Source organism: Huiozyma naganishii, chromosome 3 (assembly GCF_000348985.1).
Source record: "Huiozyma naganishii CBS 8797 chromosome 3, complete genome".
NCBI lineage: Eukaryota > Fungi > Ascomycota > Saccharomycetes > Saccharomycetales > Saccharomycetaceae > Huiozyma > Huiozyma naganishii.
Genome location: NC_035924.1, coordinates 498,294 through 516,423, shown reverse-complemented (window position 1 = coordinate 516,423; position 18,130 = coordinate 498,294). Strand labels below are relative to the sequence as shown.

The 18,130-nt window shown below is 44.6% G+C and overlaps 12 protein-coding genes across 12 annotated transcripts; 5 read left to right on the top strand and 7 right to left on the bottom strand.

The window, feature by feature from the left end:
- Nucleotides 1-172: 172 nt before the first annotated feature.
- On the bottom strand, nucleotides 173-1,090 carry MRS3 (Fe(2+) transporter; the record flags this gene model as incomplete). The annotated part of the gene is made up of 1 exon (XM_022606981.1): nucleotides 173-1,090. The coding sequence occupies one exon, from the start codon at nucleotides 1,088-1,090 to the stop codon at nucleotides 173-175; it is 918 nt and encodes a 305-aa protein (XP_022463623.1).
- A 1,133-nt stretch (nucleotides 1,091-2,223) lies between these two features.
- On the top strand, nucleotides 2,224-2,445 carry DPI8 (Dpi8p; the record flags this gene model as incomplete). Its single annotated transcript, XM_022606980.1, has 1 exon — nucleotides 2,224-2,445. The coding sequence occupies one exon, from the start codon at nucleotides 2,224-2,226 to the stop codon at nucleotides 2,443-2,445; it is 222 nt and encodes a 73-aa protein (XP_022463622.1).
- Nucleotides 2,446-2,597: 152 nt separating this feature from the next.
- LCB3 (sphinganine kinase LCB3) lies at nucleotides 2,598-3,881 on the bottom strand (the record flags this gene model as incomplete). The annotated part of the gene is made up of 1 exon (XM_022606979.1): nucleotides 2,598-3,881. The coding sequence occupies one exon, from the start codon at nucleotides 3,879-3,881 to the stop codon at nucleotides 2,598-2,600; it is 1,284 nt and encodes a 427-aa protein (XP_022463621.1).
- A 680-nt stretch (nucleotides 3,882-4,561) lies between these two features.
- Nucleotides 4,562-5,222, top strand: RPS21B (40S ribosomal protein eS21; the record flags this gene model as incomplete). Its single annotated transcript, XM_022606978.1, has 2 exons — nucleotides 4,562-4,585; nucleotides 4,983-5,222. 2 exons carry the CDS (start codon nucleotides 4,562-4,564, stop codon nucleotides 5,220-5,222), a joined length of 264 nt encoding a protein of 87 aa, XP_022463620.1.
- Nucleotides 5,223-5,556: 334 nt separating this feature from the next.
- YUR1 (mannosyltransferase YUR1) lies at nucleotides 5,557-6,834 on the top strand (the record flags this gene model as incomplete). The annotated part of the gene is made up of 1 exon (XM_022606977.1): nucleotides 5,557-6,834. The coding sequence occupies one exon, from the start codon at nucleotides 5,557-5,559 to the stop codon at nucleotides 6,832-6,834; it is 1,278 nt and encodes a 425-aa protein (XP_022463619.1).
- A 112-nt stretch (nucleotides 6,835-6,946) lies between these two features.
- Nucleotides 6,947-7,603, bottom strand: RPB4 (DNA-directed RNA polymerase II subunit RPB4; the record flags this gene model as incomplete). The annotated part of the gene is made up of 1 exon (XM_022606976.1): nucleotides 6,947-7,603. One exon carries the CDS (start codon nucleotides 7,601-7,603, stop codon nucleotides 6,947-6,949), a length of 657 nt encoding a protein of 218 aa, XP_022463618.1.
- Nucleotides 7,604-9,289: 1,686 nt separating this feature from the next.
- YAK1 (serine/threonine protein kinase YAK1) lies at nucleotides 9,290-11,938 on the top strand (the record flags this gene model as incomplete). The annotated part of the gene is made up of 1 exon (XM_022606975.1): nucleotides 9,290-11,938. The coding sequence occupies one exon, from the start codon at nucleotides 9,290-9,292 to the stop codon at nucleotides 11,936-11,938; it is 2,649 nt and encodes an 882-aa protein (XP_022463617.1).
- Nucleotides 11,939-12,327: 389 nt separating this feature from the next.
- TIM17 (protein transporter TIM17) lies at nucleotides 12,328-12,798 on the bottom strand (the record flags this gene model as incomplete). The annotated part of the gene is made up of 1 exon (XM_022606973.1): nucleotides 12,328-12,798. The coding sequence occupies one exon, from the start codon at nucleotides 12,796-12,798 to the stop codon at nucleotides 12,328-12,330; it is 471 nt and encodes a 156-aa protein (XP_022463616.1).
- A 268-nt stretch (nucleotides 12,799-13,066) lies between these two features.
- Nucleotides 13,067-13,378, bottom strand: ROQ1 (Roq1p; the record flags this gene model as incomplete). Its single annotated transcript, XM_022606972.1, has 1 exon — nucleotides 13,067-13,378. One exon carries the CDS (start codon nucleotides 13,376-13,378, stop codon nucleotides 13,067-13,069), a length of 312 nt encoding a protein of 103 aa, XP_022463615.1.
- Nucleotides 13,379-13,830: 452 nt separating this feature from the next.
- SFH5 (Sfh5p) lies at nucleotides 13,831-14,700 on the bottom strand (the record flags this gene model as incomplete). The annotated part of the gene is made up of 1 exon (XM_022606971.1): nucleotides 13,831-14,700. One exon carries the CDS (start codon nucleotides 14,698-14,700, stop codon nucleotides 13,831-13,833), a length of 870 nt encoding a protein of 289 aa, XP_022463614.1.
- Nucleotides 14,701-15,060: 360 nt separating this feature from the next.
- On the bottom strand, nucleotides 15,061-16,476 carry IDS2 (Ids2p; the record flags this gene model as incomplete). The annotated part of the gene is made up of 1 exon (XM_022606970.1): nucleotides 15,061-16,476. The coding sequence occupies one exon, from the start codon at nucleotides 16,474-16,476 to the stop codon at nucleotides 15,061-15,063; it is 1,416 nt and encodes a 471-aa protein (XP_022463613.1).
- Nucleotides 16,477-16,782: 306 nt separating this feature from the next.
- SMT1 (Smt1p) lies at nucleotides 16,783-17,901 on the top strand (the record flags this gene model as incomplete). Its single annotated transcript, XM_022606969.1, has 1 exon — nucleotides 16,783-17,901. One exon carries the CDS (start codon nucleotides 16,783-16,785, stop codon nucleotides 17,899-17,901), a length of 1,119 nt encoding a protein of 372 aa, XP_022463612.1.
- Between the last annotated feature and the right edge of the window lie 229 nt (nucleotides 17,902-18,130).

Genomic DNA, 18,130 nt, shown 5'->3' with positions numbered 1-18,130 from the left:
TTTTTTTCCTTGAAATCTCTCACATTAACAGTTCTCGCCAGACGGCTGACGGGGTGACAACAACTGTTGTTGCTACTAGTTTATCGAATGAAATGTTCTATAAAAGTATAGAGATATGTGCATTGAGTCCGTTGGTTGTTGTTGTTCTTTTAGAGCACAACATGGGATCCATTCAAGAAATAGTCAAAAGGAAGTGCTTGGCACACTCGTACGCAGTCCATGATATAGCAGTGGCGGGCATAGTGGCTACAATCCTTGGCTGCAACCCTCTCCAAAACCCCTTGTAACCATGAACTTTGAATATAGCCCTTGCTGCCTTGCTGAAGGTGTCCGCTTGTCTGAATATCTCCAAGGAGACTCTATCGCTGCCTCTAACTTGCAACGTGGTTTTTATCACGTCTAAGGGGGTTGTGATTGCAGCACAGAGTGTCCCACTTATCCCACCGCAGAGACAGTGTACCAGTGGGTTATACCCTCCCGTTGGGTTCAATATTTTCGTTGATGACTCGTAAATGACAAAGTTCAATGCAGTAAACGGTATGTTCATTGCAATTGTGGTGGGGTACGAGTAGTAAAATGCAGATATACCCTCAGTCCTGTACATTTCGCCTGCTACCGCCCAAACTTTCGAGTTTGGGCTGAGCTGTACTCGCTGTTTCAATGTATCGAATGGGTTCATTAATGCGTCTGATGCGACTGTGGCACAAGCCCCACTGATTGCAGTTTTTATCGGCTGGTGCGTATGCATATCTTGTTCGTCTATAAGCCTTGACTTACAGAATTCGTAAGTACCAAAGTATACCGCGTGTGCGGGGCCTGCACCGAGGATGACGGATTGCACACCTTTCCAAAGAGTCGTAGATCCCTCTAGGGTGGATATCTTTGAAATGTTTTGTATGATATTATTGGAGAGCAAAGCATGGCCAGACTGTATTCGGGTCTTCAACGCGTCTATGGGAAACATCACTGAATGTTCCATGATGCCGGCAAATGCACCTGCTAGCAATTGATGCGACAGCGGTGAATTCGACGGCATGGATTCGTAGTCCAAGTCTAAAGCTGGACCCTGGTGAATTGACGACTCCGTCATTATACTGATGCTTTCTCTTGTGTTCCCTTTCCCCTCAATTTATTTGATGAAAAGGAATATTATCTAGTTCTTATTGGGTTTGTTTGCACATAAATTGAGGATTTGTCTTCGTCCCAGAAGTGCAATTGAAAAGTTCTAGGTAGATGCAGTGCAGAGTGCAGGGAAATAGAATGGGAAATAAACAAAAAAAAAAGTTGGCCAAGTGGTGCAGTATAACCCTCTATATATTTTTCTGTCTACCTCTGCCTTTTTGTTTGGTATAGTTCAACTGCCAAGACGGTTAGTTACTTCTTTGTATGCTTGCCAATTTCTTAATTTTTTCTTTGTTATTTTTTTTCAATTTTTTCAGTTTTTTTTTTTCATTTTGATCAGAATCGGGATTCTACACACATTCTTTAAACCTGCCAGTTGTTAAAATAACTTCGTGAAGTTCCATATCCTCTGTTTAGTCTCCCCGATGTTTCCCCCGACGTCTCAGTAACTTACAGTGGAATTACGGTTGTGCCTCCCACTGTGCTACTCGCTGCAAAATCTGGTCTCTCCCCTACAGAGCGTACGGAGAGAATGAAGAAGGCCCTTCTCTTGCCAGTCTCTATTGTAAATGAAGAATCGTTAGCCCTCTCACCCAAGTGCTACAGCGGCCCGTAACAGAGCCCTTCCGTGGAACCCACCCCCACGCCATCGCACCTTCAAAAAATAGAGGGAAGAATATAATCGGAAAAAACCCGCGTCTGAACGGCCGTCGCACCGATTTATTACCGCATCGGGGAATTCCATGGCGGACGACAGACTGGGTCACGCACCTCGAGATATCTCGACTGGCCCCCCCGCTTCCAGCAAGAATGAACTGATAAGAAACTGGGCGCACTGTGAATGCGGCAAATGAGAGACGGGGAACGGGGTGGTTACCACCCTCTCTTATCTCGAGGTGTCACACCCCTCTGCCTCACACTTGGCATGGATGGGATCGTCGGTTGCCGCAGCAACTGACATATTATAGATAAATATATAAATATGGATAAGTGCAGCTGAGAGGGGTGCGAACATAACTTTACTTCCCTGTTCTGTGCTTCTTGCTCTTCTTCTCTTAAACGTGTAACAGTAACACAACCCAAAACACACATACACACACAATGCTATCTCAAATCACGAAACTAGCTGCCCAAAGAGGTTCGACAGTTGCTCAGACGTTGGGTAAGTCATCGACGACGGGCGCGTTCAAGAAAGCCGTAGGCGAGGTTTCCTCTGGGAATTCCTTCAAGTCGTTCAAGGACTACAGGGAGAACGCAAAGACGTACGGTCCCCTGAGTGCAACTCTAGCGGGGAAGCGTCACCTGACGGACGTGCATCACTAAAAAAAACAACCAAAAACATACCACACACAAATTTATTATTCATCATCTGTTTAAAAACATACATCTATACATATATATGATACGACATTGAATGTTAGGAAAAACCAATATATTCGAGATACCAGTCCCTGTGGGAGGCTCTTCAGTTCTGTTTAATTGTTGATCGGCTGGATTCCAAGCTTTTCACCGATCCACCCAATGGGCGCCGGTGACAGTAGCATCACTGCCATGGGGATCCCACCGTAGATAAAGAACCTTGCTACAATATCAATGGTGGACACACCACAGAACAAAAGACACTCGCTCTGCGATTCCCTTTTCCTTAACTCCTTCGATAACCTACTCAACCTCTCGCCTCGGTCGTCCCTCATTCGTAGGACTTTCAAAACAAACCAGTAACAGAGTGGTTTACCCACAATGTACTTCCATATAACGAGAAGGGGGAACCCAATCAGCAACCGCGCCAACAGCACCCTTGCAGACGCACTTGTAAAACTGTAAACCATTGTCAAACCAAAGTATTTTATGAACCAGTCACAACACTCAATACCACAGATCACGCCAACAAACGCAACGCTGTCATCAAAGCAGGGACACTCATCAATGGGTCGCACATGGAACAGCAATAGAGATAACCCCCACCCTATGCTCAAAATAGGGTACCACCAGTATTTCCCACTGTTGAATAAGCGGAAGTAACTTTTGAGAGCCATCCGAACTGCAAAACAGAGCACACCGACGAGAACCCCGATAACCAAATCCAATACACCATGCATACCGCAGTATAGACGACCCATTGAAAGAATGAACGCATATATTAGAGCAATGGAGCTGTACACGATTTTCTGGGTCAATGTTTGATCGTTTGATATCTGAAACCATATCACAAACAGGAAATATAAGGTAACCCCGATAGCATTAGCCGTGTGGGAACTCGGGGCACCGTATTCTTTAGCAGTGTAGCTACTCAATGTGATTCTATGCATAGGTGGAGATTTTGGTCGAGGGAGACACAAGAAATCCTTCAGGTAACCACTCAGGTATATCGAGTACCCAAAAATGTATACCATGTCTCGAGTAGTCTCGAAAAACCCGACCCACGCGGGTAGTGGTAGGCACAGGACGTAGAACGTGTGAGACCCAAGTAGAGCTGTGTATGCAAATAAGATATCTGTACCAGGGTTTCTAAACCTAGTTTGCCATCTCATGAGGTATGCAGATTGTGTATCGGTGAAGGGGACCAGCAATTCTCTAATTGAAAACCTCCATTTAGACATCTTGGTCTTGAAGTGATCAGGCCCATGGTTCCCAGGGTCCACCAGACAGTTTTGCTCAATCAGATCATTCGGGTCTGATAAACTTCTTGGTCTAGTCACCCTAATCGGTGCGACCCCATAATCGTTTTCAGTTATGATTTCGGACTGCGAAGCTGTCATTATGTTGTATGAGGAATATATACTAAAGTATTTTAGCGACCCTTTGAAGGAGCAAACAACATTCGATGCTGATAACTGTTCACCTTCAGCAGTGCAGATGCCTGTTCACCTAGCTCTATTTTATTTTCACTTGTTTTTTAAGTAGAAATGAACTTCCCACAGTGAAGATCTGCAACAGAGACGTTGCAAAACCACATTACAGTTCGGTAATTCCCGTCAGGGGAAAAAGGAGACGGAGATGGTCCCTGGCATTTTGTTTTTTGTCCCAAATTTAACATCCGTACATCTTTTATGGTGGGTTCTGAAAAAAAAGTATCTTAGAGAAAAAGATAGAAACAGACACAATTTCCAAATATGGAAAGTTAGTTTTTTTTTTCTTGAAGTTTCCATTTTTTTCAGCTGTTGGGAAAAGACTCTCTAGGCAGACACCCCAGCAAAGAATAGTGGGAGGTTAGCGGCTCTCTCCTCCGCCCAGGCTTGTCCCGTCCTCTCTCTCTCTGGAGTCCTCGCTCTCCCTTTGTGCAATGGGCTCTGGCATTGCCGAGCAGTACAGATGAGTTTTTCAGTTATTGATTTCCTGGAAGGACTCTTGAAATCTCACTTTCATGTGCAATGCTACACTTTCTTCTCTTTGTTAACGTTAGCATACCAAGACAAGCATAATATACCAATAAGCCAACATGGAAAACGATAAGGGTCAACTAGTATGTTTGAGAATCTAGATTATTTGAAGAGGCGGTACTGAAAGATATCGATTGATTGGACGAGAAAGCGAGCAAATATGAAGTGGGATGATCGATCAAAGAGGTCCGTGGTATAACCATTTAATAATATGAATGAGTTAGGGTTTGAATGCCGATATGTGGGGTAGTAGGCACGACTGTGCCCGTTGCTAACACTGTTTGTTTCCCACTCCAAGGGTATTTTTCCAGCTTTCCACGATTTAACCTGTGACAGAGCTTCGCTAACTCGATACCATGATTGTGATAATCTAGCACTTAGACCACTTCGAAACACCAGGACAAAAAGAGAGTAATTTTACTAACATAATCAAACTTTAATGAACTGTAATGTTCATATTGTTTCACTTTTTTATAACAGGTCGAACTATACGTTCCAAGAAAGTGCTCTGCCACTAACAGAATCATCAAGGCTGATGACCACGCCTCTGTGCAAATCAACATTGCCAAGGTCAACGAAGAAGGTCACGTCATCCCAGGTGAATTCATCACCTACGCTTTGTCTGGTTACGTCAGAGCCAGAGGTGAATCCGATGACTCTTTGAACAGATTGGCTCAAAACGACGGTTTGTTGAAGAACGTCTGGACTTACTCCCGTTAAGAGGTCATAAATTAGCTTTGTTAGATATACTGTCTATTCTTTTATTTACCTTCTAATTTAGTGGATAAGAATAATAATATAAATACATCTCAATAACTATATTATCTCCTTCTATGTAAAATCATTCATTCACAACAGACCACTGTGCGGAGCCCCCTCCCCTTCTCACAGCATTGTATTATCTCTGGGCGATGCAGCTTCGCCTCAATATATGGCGAATTTGCATCGGAACTTTTATTATTTTTTGTGAAGAAGGATCTATTAAAACTGCTAAGGACAGGAAAACGGAGGAAAAAATCAAAAATAGGTATTAGAACGAACTGCACAGCGGCTAATGAACTGGAGAGTTAAGCTGGTCTTAATATCTGTCACAATCCCACTCATATATGAATGTTTCAAATTGGGTGGACTGTATTTTAGACAAACGGAACTGGAACAGAGTTATGCTTTGCGGTCTTCCGTGTTGAGATCCAAATACGATGACGAACTCAAAAAACGGTACGTCTTTGAATTAGAAACAGAGATGAAATTATCCTCCCATACATACGACAACAATGCATTGAACAGACGAAGGGATAAAAATGCAGCGAGGGGGTACCAACGAGAGAATGCGACGTTATTGATGCTGGTAAGGAATATGGAGTTGGAAGGAGCCTTGGATTCGATGAAGTCGCTGGAAGACAGCTTCAATAGGATGTACCACTACGATTGGACGTTTATGAATGATGTTCCCTTTTCCCCTGAATTTATAGAGGCTACGACAGCGATGGCCAGTGGCAGGACTCAATACGCATTAATACCCTCGGAAGATTGGGACAGACCACAATGGATCAACGAAACGAGATTCGAAGAGGCGTTAAATACGATGGAGGAGGACGGTGTATTATACGGCAACTCCAAGTCATACCGCAACATGTGCAGGTTCAACTCCGGGTACTTCTTTAGGCAGAAGATCCTGGATGACTATGACTACTATTTCCGTGTGGAACCTGATGTCCGATATTTCTGTGATTTCCCCTACGACCCGTTCAGGATAATGAGAGAGCAACAAAAGATTTATGGGTTTGTGATCTCTCTTTACGAGTACGAAAACACAATTGAGAGTCTTTGGGATGCCGTTTCAGAGTACATTGAGAAGGATGGTGGGCATGACATTGACATGAACTCCAATTCGTACAATTTTTTGACGGATAAGAGCAAGATTGGAATGTACGAGCCTGTTACTGGGAGCCACTCGGATTACAATCTGTGTCATTTCTGGTCCAATTTCGAGATTGGTGATTTGAACTTCTTTAGAAGCGAGAAGTACATTAAGTTTTTCGAGCATTTAGACGCCAAAGGTGGGTTTTACTATGAGCGGTGGGGGGACGCTCCAGTTCATTCGATTGCGGTGGCTCTACTGTTAAACAAAGATGAGATTATACATTTTGATGGGATCGCATACGAGCACCAACCTTTCAACACATGTCCAATCTCCACAACTCTACGAATGGACCAACGATGTCGTTGTGATATTGCGGACGAACATAACATCGGGATTACACCACATAGCTGTCTTATGAGATGGTGGAAGAACGGCAGCGGGAAATCTTTCCTACGAGAGGACAATTAGGATGCCGCTGCCGCTACAAATAGTCTGAAGAGTGCTAGTGCAGGTACAGTGTGTTACTTGCAAGATTTTGTTTGTTTGTATATTTGGATGTGAGAGAGCGTTGCTTGCCTTCTCAATACATACTAGCCAGGCTGGATAATTCCTTCAATATTCTCTCCAGGACGTCATCCGATATTTTCCCGTTCAAACTTGGTATCAGTGTCTTTGCCTCATCTGCCGTGTCACAAGCGAGGGACCCTAATTGGGCGATCTCAAAAGGATGCAGATCCGCATCGACCGTTTTCATCAACTGTATCACTGCGCTGACTGTCTGCTGATCTTTGAACCTTGAGAAGTTGGTCAAATACTCCATTGTGTTCTTCAAGTCTTTGTTGTTCCCCGTTGTAGTTTGTTCCAGCAACAAATCCAATGCCTCCAGTTCCTTCTCTGTCGTTTCATTATTCATAAACTGGTCATCGTCATCATCGTCGTCGTCATCTTCATCAACATCCACATCAACCGATGGATCATCCTTCCTAGCGTCACTGCGTTTCTTTATATTGGACTTTTGCACTTTCTTCAACGCTCTTCTCCTACCGACAAGAGCCTCCTTGATTAGCAATCTTGTTTCGGACAGATTCAATGCAATCAGGGGTTCCTCCTCACCTTGATGGTTAATCTGTGTCAATTGGAACTCGTGTCCCAATTGCAAAGTGGTCGCATTTTCTTCTTCCTCTATTTGCTTTAGTCTCCTCCTTGAAGTTTGGAAAGTAGATGTGGAAATATTCATCTTTTGGTAGACGTTGTTACCAAAATGCTAAGTCTCTCTTGGAATGCACTCGCAGTAACGGTAATCTACTTAATGGGGACTCGCAAGTGCGAGGTAACTATAATGACAATTTTTTTCTGGGCCAATGCTGGTTTTCCTGTTCCCATCTTACTAGCCCTAACACACCCAGCACATATCACTAAGTACGTCAAACCCTAACAGTCACATGACCCTGACTCTTCTTTTTTCTCCTCTTAGAGGCAGCAAAACGACATCACATGACGGGCAAGAAACCCCTCACTGAACGTCTTCCCGGTGTCCCGTGCAGAGCAGTGCGAGCGAAGGGTTTCCTTTGTTCTCTGTTCATTATTCTATGCCGCTGCACACGGAACAATAGAAGAAAATGTGTGTTTCTTCATGCAGATGTTGCCAGGCAAGAAAAGAAACCGCTCGTTCCCGCGGCATTAGGCAGAACAGAATCAGTAAAAAAACAAACACGTAATAATACCACACGCAGGGATATCACATGTTCTGCTCCCCTCGCCTTCTCAGCCCCCCTTTATTTGTCACGCATTAGGGGCAGGGTGCGTGGGTTTATGTGGGCTGACGGGAATTGTGTGTACTATACAAAAAAAAACCCTAAGAAAAGACGCATACACAGCCATACGCCAGTTTTTCTCTTTACCTGCAGGTGACAGGAACCGTGCAGGAAAGGGTCACAGCCCCACTAAACGAGCGCACTGCCTTCCCTTCCGGGCGTCTCTCTCCGCGCAGCCCCGCCTGCCGCTAGCCAGGGAAAACACCGCAGCAGCCACAGAAACCAGCGCAGACAGGCGACCCACAGCGCCGCTCCCCTTTTCTGTCTCCCGCCGCGTGGCAGTTGCAGCGGTGTTTTTCTCTCTCTCGCAGAAATGAAAGATCGTGCGCGTAGTTAAGGGACAATTTTATCGCAAGTTTGTTTTTTAAGGTTACGTTGTGGCAGGGTGTTGTGCATTCCCGCCAAATCGCGTTTACTACACAACAAGACAGAACACTGCTCTGGTAAAGGGGAAGAACATGAGAGGACGTGAACAGCAGTAACAGCAACAGTAGGGAGTGAGAGTGGGAGTGAATGGGGGGTTAGTGCTGTATATCGGTGATTACCGAGGTTTATATCTATTTGTCTTTTTTTCTTTTCGAACTCTCTCTTTTCTTCCCGTATTATCTTTTGTAGCCAAGATATAGCTGTCGTTGCATCACTGTTGTAAGTTTTTATTCATTTGTTCCCCCCCCCCCCCCTCGTCCCCCTCCTTCGTCTTCCGGGATAACCTGTTATATCCCTCAAGAGTTTATTAAATTTATATACAGTCCAGATCCGTCTCCCACTTTCACCCCCCACCCCACCCCACCCCCTCTTATTTTTTTTGCAATCTTCTGCCTCTGTATTTCAATTACAAGGGGAACAGCCATATAACGAAGAAGGTGGTGGCTTTCCAAGAAAGAAAAAAAATTCAATAAATTGATAAAAATAAAATAGAATAAAAAAAGGAAGGTGGAAATTTATAGAAACCTACAGACGTAGAAAGATCAAACGGGTTTAGACAAGCGGTCTATTCTGGGGGTTTTATAACACTTGTTCATCGTGTGTGTGTCTTTGCATTATTATTTTTTTTGGCCTATTTTAAGCGATATATTGCATTGGAGAAGAGGAAAAGAAAAGAAACAAGCATGCACCAAAACAGTTCTCAAATGACTAATAATAACGGTAATAGCATTTGGAACCCAAACTTCTTTCAGAATGATGAAGGGCAACAGCAACAGCAGCAGGAACAACAACAACAACAACAACAACAACAAAAACAGGAAGTGAAATTTGCGTTCAATAATCCTTGGGATAGCAACGGGGGAAATCAAAATGATTACTCAACGGGTCAAGTTGCTGGAGATGCTGCTGGGAACACTGGGCACGTACTGTATTCGCCAAACCACGAAATGATAATGGAGACGCCGAATGAGGATTTCGAAAACTTCAAAAGAAGGAAGTCCAGCCTCGTAATACCGCCAACAAGAGCAGGTGCGCCGAACCCGTTCCAGTACGAAAATTACCCAACGTATAACTCGATGGGTCAAAACACCAGTAGCATCAACAGTAATGGTGACTATGGTCCCGGTGGTGCTAGCAGCAGTGCTGGGCCTGGCACCGCTCTCTCGGGGTTTAATCCATCAATGGGGTCGTCACAACAACAGAGACAGTCTCTGTTCAATAAGCAGCAGCAGCAACAACAGCATCTGAATACAAGATTTGTGCCCAACTTGTACAATCAGCAGAACGGGTTTCAAAGGAGGCAAAGTATGGCTGCAACTGCATTCACTACCCCTCAGTACACAACGGCACCAAGCACCGCTGGTAATACAACTTCGAATTTTGGGAATAATGCAGGTACTGTTGGGCCAAACGGGCATTTCAGCACTAATATGGCCAACTCATCTTCCGCTGGCAAGTTACAAAATGTGCAATCAGGGATGAACCCAAACTTTATGGGGATGTCCTCAGTGTCACCTTATAGAAGACTGAGTGCATTCCCAACCAGTAGTGGAGGTATGACTTCTGCTACTCCAACCACCTCTACTCCGTTCCCACAACAGTTCGCACCATTGAGAGAGGAGAAACCTACTATCCCACAGATGTCAAGTTGCAAGAGTAAATCGGAATTATCCCCAACGGTGAACAAAACGCCAAAATATAGAAGGGCTTCCGTCCACTCGCAGACAATCTCTCCCCTAAACGCAATGACCAAGAATCTAATAACCACATACCAACTGTGCTCCCCTGATTTCATTTACAAGACTTCGAAGAACCCAAAGAGAGTACTGACGAAACCAAGCGAGGGGAAATGCAATAATGGGTACGATAATGTCAACAGTGATTACATCCTGTACGTTAACGACGTGCTTGGTGTCGAACAGAACAGGAAGTATCTCGTGTTGGATATCTTGGGGCAGGGGACATTTGGTCAAGTGGTCAAGTGCCAGAACTTGCAAACGAAGGAAATTCTGGCTGTGAAAGTCATCAAATCCCGCTCAGAGTACTTAAACCAGAGTATCACAGAGGCGAAGATCCTAGAGTTGATAAACACAAAGATTGACCCAAACAATGTGCACCACTTCCTTCGCATGCACGACTCCTTCGTCCATAAAAACCATCTGTGTCTCGTGTTCGAGTTGCTCAGCAACAACCTCTACGAATTACTGAAACAGAATCAATACCACGGCCTGTCGATGCAACTGATCAAGATATTCACCAAGCAGATGCTGGATTCGCTGTGTGTGCTAAAGGACAGTAAACTCATTCATTGTGACTTGAAACCGGAAAACATCCTGTTGTGTTCACCTGATAAACCGGACATCAAAATTATCGATTTCGGGTCGTCTTGCGAAGAGGCAAGAACCGTGTACACGTACATTCAGTCGAGATTTTACAGGGCCCCCGAGATCATCCTAGGGATCCCTTACTCCTCGAGCATCGACATGTGGTCCCTCGGTTGTATCGTCGCGGAGCTGTTTTTGGGGATTCCAATATTCCCAGGTTCGTCCGAGTTCAATCAAATAACCAGAATTGTTAACACCGTGCAACAGCCGCCCAATTGGATGCTTGATATGGGTAAAAACACCTCCAAGTTCATGCACAAATTGGAACCCTGGGAGAACAGATCCGAGTTGGGGAGTAAATACAGGTTGAAAACACTGGACGAATTCAACAGAGATTTCAAGGACGCTAACGAAAAACCGGGGAAGCAATACTTCAAATGGGAGAAATTGCAAGATATAATCAAAAATTACAGAATCCCCAAGAACATTCAACACTCGCAAGAACTTATTGATCAAGAAATGGCCAATAGGGCATGCCTGCTTCATTTTCTAACGGGGATCCTAAACCTTAACCCACTGGAAAGATGGGCTCCTCAACAGGCCGCCCAACATCCGTTCATTACCAATCAGCCATTCACAGGCGAGTGGTACCCACCGGGAACGTTGCAATCCATCCAAAATACGAACACGGGATCATCGGCCCATGGCCACAGTGAACGTTCCGACGATGGCACTGGTGTGAACCCTGCGGGGCATGTCAACGGCACAAACTCCAATTTCACAAGCAATAATAGCAATAACCTGCATCATCACAGCGCGAACAACGACAACTCTAACAAAATTAATGATACCACGCCTAATGAAAACTATAACAATAATAATACTAATAATAATAATAAAATGGCAGCCCACAATCATCATAATAACTTAATTACTAATCACTACATTCCGTCTCCACCTGGGGGGACTACCAAGAAATTCACGAACTTGACGATAAGGGAGGAGTAAACGTCTCAAAAGCGGGTTGCAAGAAGGAGAGAGGCGGGACGGTGAAACGGCTCTTGATGTCAACAAGGGGAGTTAGTTGTAACGATATATCCATTTTTTCTTTTTCTCTAAAGAAGAACACACGGGGATGTAAATAATTTGCAGATTCTCACATCAATATATGATATATATATATATATGAAAGTGTTAATTAGGCTTTGGTTGTTTCGCCGTTTACCGTTTGTTGAACAGTCATAAGTCTTTATACATAAAAATGATTCAAGTGCTTATATTTATGATTAGAGGAGGAGTATAGTGAGGGAGGGTGCGTATATGTATGTACATGATGGTTGAACGTTACATTTAATTCCATTAGTTGCTTTTATCTCTTTTGTGCTGTGTATAACCACTTATGCTTGCAAAGGTTGTGGCGATTCAGGCAGTGGTGGTGCCATTGGCTTGGCCTGCCATGCGGCATACCTTTGGAACATCAGCCCGACACCCTCGATCACACCCAAGAGACACCCACAGGTTATAGCACTGTTTCTTGTATGTTTCCACCCACCTCTGATGGCGAGCGCACCACCCGTGAACAGACCAGCGATGATCGCGTTCCATGGGTCCTCTCTCTTCCGGACAGCCTTCACACCGCAGTCAAAAGTGGAAAACAGACCACCCCAAACACCGAAGTTCCCCCCAAGCACGGGCGCCCGCGCTTTGATGGCGTTCAACGAGCCTATCCGCCTCTCCCCCATGGGCGAGTTCCTGAAACCTTTTATACCGTGCCACACAACCCCACCGATGGCACCCATGGCAAACGCACCACCAAAATCGTTGAGGATGACTATGGGACAGGGATCTCTCGAATGATCTGCGGACATGTATTATTATTTATTTATTTGGAATGGCACTGTCTTTATGACGTTCGCTCTCAAGTGTGGGCCCCTCTACGAGGAACCAAACGATAGTTTAGTCACCGACGCAAACTGCGTCTCTTGATCAAAATCGTGCGACACTGAACAATTTTCCGAAAACCACAGTTTCGTATGAAGTGATCGTACATTGCTTTCAACAAACCGACACTTATATGTAAACGTTAAATAGTAGTGGTGTGTTTTACAGATGAGGGTTAGAGATGCCGAAGCTTGGTTATATGTGGGCGTCAGAGCCTCGACTGCGGTCCCCCTCGTTGTTATTGTTGTTGTTGTTGTTACCCCTCCCGGGCGTGCTGCTGTCGTCACCGGAGTTTCTCAGCTCTATAAAGTAGTACACCACACCCGGGTGCGTGTTCTCGTTGAGCACGGAAAAGTTCCCAAACCGGGCCTCTTCCTGCTGGTACTCGTTGCCCAGCCCGAGGTTTATGCTATCCGAGTACTGCGGCACGCTCTTCCGGCTTCGCAGCACCCTGTGAGGCACTCTCTTGCTGTTGTTGAATATGTGTGTTGTGTTACGTCTTAACATTAATAGCTTGGATCTAGTAGCAGAAAGCTAGAATATTACACTCGTAACTTAAACAGAAGTAACATGGAGACAAGATTTGTTTCGCTCCTATAACGCTATTTATGTGAATTCCCTCCATTTTGAGATATTTCTCTCCGAAGAGGAGACCGAAAGGGGGGGTGGCAGCGACGAGGCGCTACTTCGGTCACGTGTGCTCCAGTTCTCCCTGCGGCGGTTTCTGCGTGGAACTTCGGAGAAGAAGAAGAAGGTCCGATATCAAGATTCGCTCTATTGTGTTTTTTTCTGAGACCTTCCATGAGTCGCCGGTTTCTGTGCGCCGGTTTCTGTGTGTGCACTGAACTGACGCAGAAAGCAAAAAGAAGACAAATCCGAAACGGGTAATAGAGTGACGCTTCGATGAGGGTCCTCTCGTATTCCCTTTCCTATATTACAAAGACGAGCTTGAGCACATGCTAATCCAAGTCCACGTTGGCTAATTGCTCCAACATGAACAGGCCGTAGTCGGTGGGTCTGATATCCGTCATGTTCAGTTCGGCCAAAGTTTTCTTGTTTTTCCCACCGTATTGTTTGCTGGGCGCACCGGCGAGGTACTGCCCGAGTTTGTTGCCGTCTGTCAGCACGACGAATTTCTTACGTGTCTCAGGGTCCACAAACTTCTTGATCACGTCGTAGACCCACCCAAGGACCGTTGGAACGTTTACGAAATATTTGGCGTAGAGCAGTTCAGGGTAGCTCTCTTGGAAGATGCTGATAACCTGCTTCACGCACGCCTTCATCTTCGGGTCCATACGCCACAGGGATACGCCTTTATAGTCGTGCACTTGGGTCATGTAGTTGTCGGACTCGTCAGTGAAATCTACTAACCTCAAACCACGCTCCATCAGCCCGATACGGTACCGGATGAACTTGTCGAGGTCGTTGAGCAGTTCCTTCTTCTTCAACAGCTCACCGTAAAGATTCCACGTAATCGCCCTCGTGTTCGGGTCGTTCTCCTTCAAAAATGTAAGGAACCCAATCTCTTGCAAATCTTTGTCGTGAACCTCTTGGAAGGCACTGCTCAATGGATTGAACTCTTTCCTCCATTTCAAGATATGGATCAAGTGTTGCATAATGTCCTCGTATTGGAATTGGTACGCTTTGCAAAGCTTGAACACCAACGCATCAGCAACATCCTTGTTGTAAAATTCGGACCCTGCACCCTCGCTAACGAGTTTATAACCGTAAAGCTCATCGTACCCATCGCACTTGTCCTTGACTATGCCAGGCAGGTTTTTGACCAATTTGTCAAACGTTTGCTTCTCAGCATCAGTGGAAAACTTCATTGAAACTCTCTCGACTACTCAACGCAATTTTCAGGGACCAATTACAGCATTATAAACGCTTGAACAACAACCAAATACACTGTTAATTTTCCAATTCAAAATTTTTTTTATTGCTGTTTACTAATCGTTGCATTCTGTCTTTTTTTCCCAAATACATTTTTCATGACAACTGAAAGATTAGCAAATATGGATAATATCCGGAAGAAAAGTTACACATACCTCAAGAAAGCAGTTGTAACGCGATGAGCAAAGAAGCAGCGCATATACATTTCGACACTCTTCCAAATGTCTTTGCAAATCTTCGGGTCCTGTCATGACTTTATGTACTTTTTTTTCTTGTTTTGCTATCTACATTTACATTCATTTGTGCTCATTCCAGAAGTTTAGCCATACCTCGTACCATTTACCAGCTATCGTAGTGGTCTCCTCCTGTAACCCTTTCAAATTCCACGGTTTCACATTTTTGTAATCAATGATTTTAGCGATCACATTCCCATTGCTGCATTGTACAAAATCAGCATAATTCATGCTGCGCTGCGTACCGTTTAATACAACAACGTAGCCATCGGAAGATATCTGGGCCCAAGTTTCACCAAAGAGCTCTCTCAGTATGTCGTAGTCGTTCAAAGTCAAAAGCTTCTTGATTTTCTCGTCATCTGTGCCGTAAAGTGTAAAGAATTCCCTTAAACACATGGCAACTTCGTTATTTGGTTTCAGGATTATCACCTGTGGTGGTTCATTATTCGTATTCGCGTTGCTCAGCAAGACACATGTCTCGTTGTCGATCTCGTTGTTGATTTCTTGGTTTTCTAGCAATTCATCAATATTTTCAACCACCATGCAAGAGGGGGATATGTAGCATATCAGCTCGTAGTTCGTATTAATGAAGGACACAAAGAGGGAAAGAATAAACCACTTCTTATTTCTCAACATCTCACATTTACTAGACGGCACGTTGGTAGCTCCATTAAAAAAGAACTCGCAATCGAGAGGGACGGTGTGGATGTCAAACTTGGTCAACTGCGATATATCCACGGTACCATCGTACAAAACGTATAGTCGGTATTTCGAATTGGTCGCCTTCAAAGACTGATACAGTACGATCATGGACTTGACCGCTTCAGGAGAATCGTTCATCAAAGCGGTAACCCAACACTTTATTGCACCCTTCTCCGCCATCTCAACAGCTGCAGGTTCGTTCGCAGAACTCCCGGAAAAGGAGCTTCGAGGATTGAGTAACTGCCGTATCCATTGAACATCTTGTATTGAACTACGCCTGGTGGTTATGCCTGTCCCACTTGAAGGCGTACGCTCCATTGGATACGGAAGAGATTGCGGTTGCTGTGGCTGCTGATGTGGAATTGGAGGAAGGTCGTCACTATGGGACAGTGGACCTTGGTCAGCAGATCCTAAATCCAAATCGTTTAAAATGTCGCTTACTGATTCCCTAGTATCTTTTGAAATATGGTAGTGGTGTTTGAAAAGTTGGTAATCTGGCTCATCCTGAGCGTCTGGTTCCCTGAAGTGCAGGAGTCTTAAAGAGTCCTGTACAGTACTGCTGGCATTATTTAAGGGTGTAGCCGTGCCAGTCGGAATATCCATATCCTCCGATTTCTCGAACTGAGAAAGCTCACCGGGCGTACCAATGGGGGAGTTCCCTGTATGCACACTCTGTTCGGGAAACCGTGTCATGTTCTGTTGCTCTGACCATGACTTCCTTACGGCATCTGCTAACTCCGGGGGTAATTCATCCTCCCCTATAGAGTTTGGATCCATCTCTTTTCCGGTCACTGAAGAGAGAACTTGACAACCGTGCTCGTAAACTACTCCCCAATAGTGATACTTGTAAAGACCCGTCGACGTGTCCTACCCCAGCTAACCTGCGAGAGGGGTAATGCCGAGCTTACACCTAAAATAGTTCGATGGTTTCCTTTCGGTTGTTGTTTTTCTACCATCAAATATAATATTAACGTTCACGTGAAAGGAGAGGAGCAAAGATGATTTGTACGATGATGCTCATGTAATGTCTGCTGTTGTTGGAGCTGTTTCCCTGTGGGGTCAACTGTTGGTGCTGAGGCAATCATGCGAAGAGCGTTCTTGCATATATCTGCACTTACGCGGTCGAGAAAGAAGGATGCGACGGAGCTGAAGTCGACGCTGTCATTCCTGGCACGAGGTGCAGACGCATCGAAGACGCTGGCCAATCTGTTAGACGCAAAGCTTAATGGTGACAGCAGTACGGGAAGCATATCTGCACCATCAGAGAAGAAGCATGTGGATAATGTTCTGAAAGTACTTAATGCCACTTTACCAAACGAGAAGGTAAGCGCGAAAAGAGTGCAAGATCACTACGACGTATTTTTCCACCAGTTGAAGGCGTTGGTTCAACGTATTCCTCAGGCAACTGCAACTTCTGTAAATAGGAAAGCTGGTACCCGAAGTACTGAAAATGTGGACTTGTTGTCGAGGCAAGTGGACTATAAACATTTGACCGGTGAAGAACTGTATCAACGTTTGATGTTGCTGCACTTGATGCATAAATTAACCACTGTGGAGATGATCAAGATAATACTTTCTAAGCAGTTCGATCAGGTCACAAAACTTAAAGATAATATGTCGCTGTTTGCACCGGAAGTGAGGTTGGATATTTCAATCTTGCTGTTTTATAGAACGCACGATGCTGAACTTTGGAATACGTACTACGCCATGTGGGTGGAACACTTCAGTTCCCTTTCAATCCCAATGAAACGGTTGTTTTGGAGGTGTGTCTATCATAGGGGAGAAGTAGAGGATACGATTGCGCTGCTCCCCGATTGGAACATCAACGAGTTGGTAGTAATGTATCAGTCGTTGTTCAAGAATGCAAACCTGCTCCCGATATACCACGACACTATCCCAGTATCAAAGAGTAACTGTGACTTATTTATGAGAACCCTTAGACTTCTGTCGTCACAAGACCCGCAGTACGAATCATACCTGGTAAAAGTGGTTAAGTTGTCTATAGAGGCCAAGATAAGCGATGCAACTGAGATGAGCATTCAAAGGCAGTACAAGTTCACAACTTCCTTGCACCTGGTGCTCCATGACCTCTATAACAAGACAAAATCAACGAGCCTACAGGCCGAAATTCAAGATATTTTCCTGCGGATCGACAGGGAGGAGAAGGATTTGAAGACTCAAATGTCTCTGAAATTTACATGAGTGTTATACCAGACAGTAAAAGGGGGGAGGAATGTTCCAAACTCTAGGTCATCACCATTTCATGGGTCGCTTAACCCTTCGTAAAGAGAAGCAACCTCTAACAGCGATGGTTTTAAAGTTGGAGATCTGACATAACGTCTGTGACGTTGCATCAGATATAAGTTCAATCTGCGATACTATAATGAAAAAAATAGTAAAACTCAAAAATGAGATTCGTTAAAAGGATGTG